Below are 8,237 nucleotides of genomic sequence, written 5' to 3' on the forward strand. Positions count from 1 at the left end.
AATGGATGAAAAAAAAAACCCAGAAATCTTTTAATGAAAATAAATATTAATTGAAATATAAAAATAATTCATAAATACATTTTAAATATTGCATGTACATTTGGTCGGTATAGTTTGACTTTAATTTTGGTCTCAAATACTGGACATTATGAACTACCTCATCTGTACCATATCAATAATTTGTGACCCTGGACCACAAAACCAGTCTTAAGTAGCAAGTCTTAAGCAGACTACAAAAGTAGTTTTTTGTAGCAATAGCCAACAATATATTGCATGGGTCAAAATAATCGATTTATGCCAAAAATCATTAAGATATTAAGTAAAGATCATGTTCAATGAAGATATTTTGTAAATTTTCTACCGTAAATATCAAAACGTAATTTTTGATTAGTAATATGCATTGCTAAGAACTTTGGACAACTTTAAAGGCGATTTTCTCAATATTTTGATTGTTTCGCACTCTCTGATTCCAGATTTTCAAACAGTTGTATCTCGACCAAATACTGTCATATCCTAACAAACCATACATCAATGGAAAGCTTATTTATTTAAAAAAAACTGACCCTTATGTTTTTGTGGCCCAGGGTCACATTTAGTTCAGCACTAGACTTAAACCCACCCTTCGCTTTGGCATTTTTAGACATTGTGCTTGATTCTCTTCGGCTCAGTGGTTTGAGTATTTTCTGACCTTGAGCCTCTCAAAACTAATCACTACGTGAGAGGCACCCGTATCTGGCCACAGATCACAAAAGACAGTTCATCCCAAGGCACAGCCCATTTCCCTGCCTATCTAAACAAAGGAAATGGCCCTTGAATGTACAGTAAACCACTAACAGTCATTTAGTCCTGTGCCCCTCATACATAGTGTCTCGGTTTGTCCTCAGTCTTGCGGTGTTTTTTATGAAGATTGTTTTTGTTTAAAGCAGGTTTCACATTGCTCATGCACTTTGAATAACTAGGGAGCACGTCTTCTGCTAAAGGAGGTTCTGTTTTATCCCAGTCCAACCCTGATGCAGGGTAGCCATCATGCACTACAGGAAGAAAGAGATGGTTTCTTTCCTCAAATGATGGAGCTTTAGCTGGTCCTGTTCTAGAAGTCGTCGCCCTAATAAGTTTATTAATATCGTCCTCGGCTTGATATCTCTTCTGTAGTCGTTGTGTTACCGCTAGCTGAAGCAGATGGAAAAGCTCCACAATGTTGAGAAGAACAGACACTGCGGCAATGACCTGCGTGTATATGGTGAAGATCGTTTTCTCTGTGGGCCGTGAGACAAAACAGTCCACCGTGTGAGGACAGGGAAACCTCTCGCACTCATACTTGGCCTCTATCACAAACCCATAAAGAATCCATAGACCCACAATGAAGCCAATCTCAATGAGAACTTTTAGCACAATGCTAGTCGCATAGGCACACAGCAGTTTCCCTTTGAGCTTTGGAGCTACTGGAGCTTTGTGGTTCTTCACAGTTTCCTTTTCCACGCTCTCTTCGTCTTCCTCCTTTATTACCTCCAACTTACACTCGTTGGTTTTTCTATGTCTCTGTCTTCTGCCCTCCTCCTCCGGCTTCTCTTCTTGACTCTGTTCATTTCTAGCCCTCAGGGCCACATAGCCAAAGTAGAAAATGGTCGGGGTTGAGACGAAGATGACTTGCAGAACGAAGAAACGGAAGTGGGAGATGGGAAAGGCCTTGTCATAGCAGACCGACTCACAGCCAGGCTGTTTGGTGTTGCAGACAAAGTCAGACTGTTCGTCGTCCCATGCAGATTCGACCGCCGTGCCAAGCACAAGCATGCGGAAGAGGAAGAGCACGGTTAGCCACACGCGCCCCACGCCAGTCGAGTACTCCTGACCTTCCTCTAGCAGGTGCTCCAGAAAACCCCAGTCAGCTCTGGACATCCTCTGCACAGGCAGAAATACAGGTTTGAGAATGTGAACCATATTTAGAAACACTTGCTGATTATCCTCTAAATAGACATCAACAAACAGCGTGAGTCACTCTTAAGACCACCTCAAAGAATATTGCCTCTGATCATTCAGGTTGTCCAGATTTAATAGGTAACAGACTGAGTCTGTTTTTCATTTCTCCTGCAATTATTGAAGCAGGTTGCATCTGGCAACATACTTTTTCTGTTGAGTCATTTATAATTTTGCACAGGCAATTTGTACATTTGTTGAGGTGGGACCATTTTATGAACAGCTGTAAAATGTACTGAAGTGACTCCAAAAGCAGTGGAAAAGTGTGGTTTATGTTCAAATTTGCTCATTAATTATTTAGTGTAATCTAGTTGCAGTTTAAGCCAAGCTTTAATCAATCATTAGATACATATACCTAAAAATCTAGGGTCTGTAACTTTATAAATTCTTATACTGTCACATATGATCAGCTGAATACTATATAGGGATCCACAATATATAATTTAGCTATCAGCAAATATATGTGTTTCAGTTTCTTTTTATATATTGGTATTAGTCAATTATTGGATAATTATTTGTGCAGGCTCATTTACTCTATTTTTTATATTTTGATTATATGTTTTATTAATATTACATTTGCATTATCTAAAACTCACTTAGTTAAGTTAATCTGTTAAAAACATTAATAATTAAATAACCTTTAAATCTAATCTTTAATAAATCTCAAAATGAGTATCTATTGTACATTATAATATTGTGATGCCCACTTATTTGTAGTGAATGTGACTGGTTTTAGTTTTTAGAATTTTGTTTGTAATGTATACATAAAAAGAACAGTAAATAATTGATTAATAATTAAGGAAAAACATGCTTTAATTTTAATATTACATACACTGCTGTTCAAAAGTTTGGGATCAGTACAAATTTTAATGTTTTTTAAAAGAAATTTCTAATGCTCATCAAAGCTTTTTATTTGAATAAAAATAGAAAAAAACAGTACTATTGTGAAATATTATTGCAATTTAAAATTGTGGTTTTCTGTTTTAATATACTATAAAATAGAATTTATTTCTGTGATCCAAAGCTGAATTTTCAGCATCATTACTTCAATCTTCAGTGTCACATGATCCTTCAAAAATTATTCTAATATGCTGATTTATTATCAATGTTGAAAACAGTTGTGCTGCTTAATATTTTGTTGGAACCTGTGTTTTTTCAGGATTTAAATAAATAAATTTAATAAATAAAAAGTTTAAAAGAACAGCATTTATTTAACATATATCTTTTGTGACGATATAAACAACCATTTAAAAGTTTGTGGTCAGTAAAATTAATTTTGTTTTTGTTTTTTTCGTTTTTTTTTTTAGAAAGAAAGAAACTAATAAAAATTAATGTATTCACCAAGGATATGTTAAACTGATTTTTTTTTTTTTTTTTTTTAAATAGCAAAGACTTGTATTGTTAGAAAATCTTCTATTGAATAAATGCTGCTCTTTTCAAAAAAAAAAAAAAAAAAAAACAGCACAACTGTTTCCAGTGTTGATAATAAAAGTAATACATCAGCATATTAGAATGATTTATTGAAGGATCATGTGACACTTAAGACTGGAGTAATGGCTGATAAAAATTCAGCTTTGCATCACGGAAATAAATTATAATTTAAAATATATTAAAATAGAAATCCATTATTTTAAACTGAAATAATATTTGACAGTATTAAAATTTTTCTGTATTTTTGATCAAGTAAATGCAGCCTTGATGAGCATAAGAGAATTCTTTAAAAACAAAACATTAAAAATCTTACGGATTCCAAACTTTTAAACGGCAGTGCATATTTTGGTGATAGTTTGAATTTTGATGCATCTCAAGTATGTATGTACATACCAGTAATCAACTTAAATGACCCTTAAAACAGTGCTAGAGAGAATTGAGCATGGATGACCGATCCTGGCCCCTGTGCAATGAGAATTAGTTCATGGACAGAGAGTTTAATAATGTGTAATCAAGCGTGTACTTCTAACGAGAAAGCCCGTTTCTTTTCACAGAAAGCCCATGGGGCTTATGGCCCCAGTATTCCCTCTTGAAATGATTCACATTTGTGTAAACATCCCATCAACGCTGTTAGATAAACTTTTTGTATTTGTTTGCTTGTTTATTTCCTGATGTCTTTTGGATGCAGGCCTGGTTTGTTTGCATTTTTCTGACATGAACACCAGGCAGATCCGTTCTAAACATCTAAAACTCTTCTAAGAAGTACTTTTGTGTGATGGCTAAAAAGGTTATCATAAACAGACTTAGCCAGAGGAACTGTCTGGAGCAGTTTTGGGTTGTATAATAAAGACATATGAATTCTCAGAAAGTTCAGCTCACAGACATTTAATGCTGCCAGGAATCTGGTTATCAGCATTCATCTTTATCAAGCAGCGCTAAACAGTTTTCAGAAATGTCTGTGATTTTTCTAGTACAGTTTCAAGCTTCAGTTTCTTTTTTACATTCTTGTAAACACATATGTAGTCTACAGTAAGAGGGGAGATATAGCAAAAAGTATGTACATACAGAATTTTTTGAAGTCACAGTGATATACTGCGCCTCAAAAGTTTGAGTTTAGAAAGATTTTTATTTATATATATATATATATATATATATACATATTATATATATATTATCTTATGCTCAAAGTTTTATTTATTTGATCAAAAATACAGAAAAAGTATATTATGAAATAGTATTGCAATTTAAATGAACAGTTTCCCATTTTTAAATACTTTAAAATATAATTTATTTCTATGATGCAAAGCTGAATTTTCATCAGCCATTTCTCTAGTCCTCAGTGTCACAAAATCCTTCAGAAATCAGAAAAACAAAAGTATTTTCCAACAATAGAAGTCTCAACTATCTCTTTTTATTAATTTAACATGTCCTTACTAAATAAAAGTACTAATTTCTTTTTCAAACAAAGCAAGAAAGAAACAATTTACTGACCTCAAACTTTGAACAGTAGTGTACATTGTTACAAAAGATTTCTATTTTGAAAAAATGCTGTTTTTTTTTTTTTTATGTTTTTTTTCATCAAATAATCCTTTAAAAAGTATTGAAAGGTTTCAAAAAGAATATTGAGCAGCAAAATTGTTTCCACCATGGATAATAAATCAGCATATTAGAACGGTTTTCTGAAGGATCACTTGACACTGAAGACTGGAGTAATGATGCTGAAAATTCAGCTTTGCATCACAGAAATAAATTCTATTTTATAGCATATTAAAACAGAAAACCACTATTTTAAATTGCAATAATATTTTGCAATAGTACTGTTTTTTTTCTGTATTTTTAATCAAATAAACAGCCTTGATGAGCAGAAAAGTCTTTAAAACACATTAAAAAATCTTACTGATGTCAAACATTTCAACGGCAGTGTATGTCAAAAATTACACAACGGAATTTTTTTGTTACTGAAATTTATTTTATCGTGGCAGCGCAAGTAAAATACATTATTGAGTTAGAATTAATTATTAAGTAGCTTTGCTTTCATTACGTGGTCACAGTAGACTCTAAAACACAGTTTATCATAAATGAGCGCTCTTACCTGTCAACCCTGTTTTATGTTTATCTTCTACTATCTGTGTGAGGAGATTCTGCCGCTGAGAGTTTTATAAGCCCTTGTGGTCGAAGTACAGCCGCTTAATCAGAAAAAAGAAACAAGTGAGGGAAAGGAAACTTTCCCATGCCTTATAGTGGCCCTCCCACAGGAACTCAGTGCAGGAAAAGGAATGGATGGATTCAAAAATAGATTTTCTGTGCTGAGCCTTTCAAAGGCCAATTTCGTCATGGAGAATTACAGTGTTTGAACATGCATATTGCAGCCTGACCTATTTTGAACTTCAGATATATATATTTTTTTTCTACATGTATTTCAAAGTTTACCCCTTATGAAAATAAATTAGATTGTTTTTAATTTGCCCATCAATAACATTTTAAGCAAAACCCTACATCATGGTTTAAAATAATTAAATATGCAGTTATGTAACTGGTGTGTAACTCTATACTCCATTAACCTTAGGTTCATTTTTAGGAGATTGGATATGGAGAAACCAACCTGTGTATTCTCTGTCTTCACCACAGGGAGGCTCTGTAGACTAGCGATAAAGAGGCAAGTGGAGGAACACAAAAAACTAATAATGGCTAATTATTGACATTTCATTGTTATTTTTTTCTTCCCTGTGCAGGTTAAAGACCAGCATGAAATAAAATGCAGCCTAAAAAGGCAAAATAAAGTGATGACCAGAATATTTCAGATGGTTGATGTGGCACATTTCACTTTTCCTAATACCGCCGTACATTTGGTTATAAAAGAAGTTTATACTTTGAGGTAACTATCATGCCCCCATGGATTTTATTTATTTATTTATTCTCGACTAAATCCTTACGTTTGTAGCCCTGACGGAAAAAAAAAACAAACAATCTGTTTAAAGTGATTATTTAATTTAAAGCGAAGAGCTTGTTGTGCACTCGCTTATAACATTTTTGGAGGAATAAAATTAATAATTCATGTACGTATGAAATATTCATTCTTATAATGCTTTTCATCCTCTTCCTTTGTTTACTGCATTTTGAAAACATTTTAGTAGGCTACAGTAAGCAGAGAATCCTGCTCCTAAAGCCTGACAAACTCTTTTGGTAATTCCTAGATAACCCTGTGAAATATTAGCGCATTATTTTTTTATTCTGAGTCCTTCCATTTTTTTATATCAACTAACGACCTCAGTGTTTATTCCCCACGGTCGTCTTTTCCTTGTACTCAGCATCGCAGAAAGCAGAAACAGTTTTCCAGTGAACCATTCCAATCAGTGCTGCACCATAAAAGCTGTCAATATGTTGATAGGTTACTGACATAAAGACTTCTGTTTAATCTGCCGGCAGGTTACAGGCAAGAAACATTTCTAAAAGCTGGTTAAATTGACGGTGAATCACCCTGACAAGCCGAGTTCTCAGTCTAGGATTCTTATTATGCTCATAAATGTTTGCTTCGAGCAGTAAAAAGGTGCCAACATTTATAATACCCAACACTTATCCTGAAACACGTTATTTATTGCATGATTTAGTAATTCTGCATAGTCTAATATTACGGATTAACAGAGCCATAAAGAATACTCTTTAATAATGCTTAATACATTTTATTGTTAACATAAATATAATGTTATTATAAAAAACTAATTGTTAACATAGCCTTATGTAATAATTCACTGCCTCTTATGTTGTTCCAAACTGGTATGACTTTCTTTCAGTGTTTGAAGAGTATCCTGGCCTTTTTACAGTGTAATAAAAGTGAATCAGAGCTGGGCTGTAAAGCTCCAAAATGACGAAAAAACATCATAAACAATGTCTATATTGTGCACTATATTCAAAGTCTTCTAAAGCCAGAAAATCACTTTACTCACTGAAAAAATACTTCAATGAAAAACGTTTCCTTAGAGTTGTCTATTTACTGATTGCATAATGATTTTTGTTGTTTTTTTTGCTTTGTTGTTGTTTTGTTTGTATTTTTTTTTTTTTTTTTTTTTTTTTTTGCTTTTTTATTTTGAATTTTTGCTTTTGGTGTCTTTTGTTTCATTTGAGTCAGATTAATTTAGAATTTTTAGTGATTTGTTTACAAATTGGACCAAACTAATTCTCAAGTTCAGTGATTTTTGTTTTATTTTTGCTTTTTATGTGTTATTTTGTTTTATTTTGTTTCAGCTGAGTCAGAAGAATGTAGATGTTTACAAATTGCACTAAACAAGTTCTCAAGTTGTTTTTGTTGTTTGATCTTTGCTTTTTGTGTCTTTTGTTTTGGTTTTTCTTGTTTCATTTTGTTTCATTTGTGTCAGAAGAATTAAAAATTTTCAGTGATGTGTTTACAAATTGGACTAAACTAGTTTTCAAGTTCAATTATGTGGTTATTTTGCTTTGTTTTATTATTGCTTTTTGTGTCTTTTGTGTTTGTTTGTTTTGTTTGTTCTGTTTTGTTTTGTTTGAGTCAGAAGAATTTAATATTTTCAACGATTTGTTAACAAATTCGACTAAACAAGTTCTCAAGTTCAATGTCTTGGCTATTTTGTTTTGTTTTATTTTTGCTTTTGTGTATTTTGTGTTTCATTGTTTATTTTGTTTCGTTTCATTTAATTTAAGTCAGAAGAATTTAGAAATGTCAATGATTTGTTTAAAAATTGGACTAAACATTCTTAAGTTCAATGATTTGGTTATTTTGCTTTGTTTTATTTTTGCTTTTTACGTCTTTTGTTTTGTTTCATTTGAGTCAGAAGAATTTAGAATTTTCAATGATTTGT

General features: G+C 32.5%; 1 protein-coding gene across 1 annotated transcript; it reads right to left on the reverse strand.

Moving 5' to 3' along the window:
• gja4 (gap junction protein alpha 4) lies at positions 1-5,633 on the reverse strand. Its single transcript, XM_051137523.1, has 2 exons — positions 5,498-5,633; positions 1-1,899 (listed from the first exon to the last, which is right to left on the reverse strand). The coding sequence occupies exon 2, from the start codon at positions 1,894-1,896 to the stop codon at positions 856-858; it is 1,041 nt and encodes a 346-aa protein (XP_050993480.1). The 5' UTR covers positions 1,897-1,899; positions 5,498-5,633; the 3' UTR covers positions 1-855.
• Between the last annotated feature and the right edge of the window lie 2,604 nt (positions 5,634-8,237).

The sequence above is a fragment of the Labeo rohita genome, chromosome 19 (genome assembly GCF_022985175.1).
Source record: "Labeo rohita strain BAU-BD-2019 chromosome 19, IGBB_LRoh.1.0, whole genome shotgun sequence".
NCBI lineage: Eukaryota > Metazoa > Chordata > Actinopteri > Cypriniformes > Cyprinidae > Labeo > Labeo rohita.

Coding starts and splice junctions, on each gene's coding strand:
- gja4 (XM_051137523.1), bottom strand. CDS start 1,896: ATGTCCAGAGCTGACTGGGGTTTTCTGGAGCACCTGCTAGAGGAAGGT.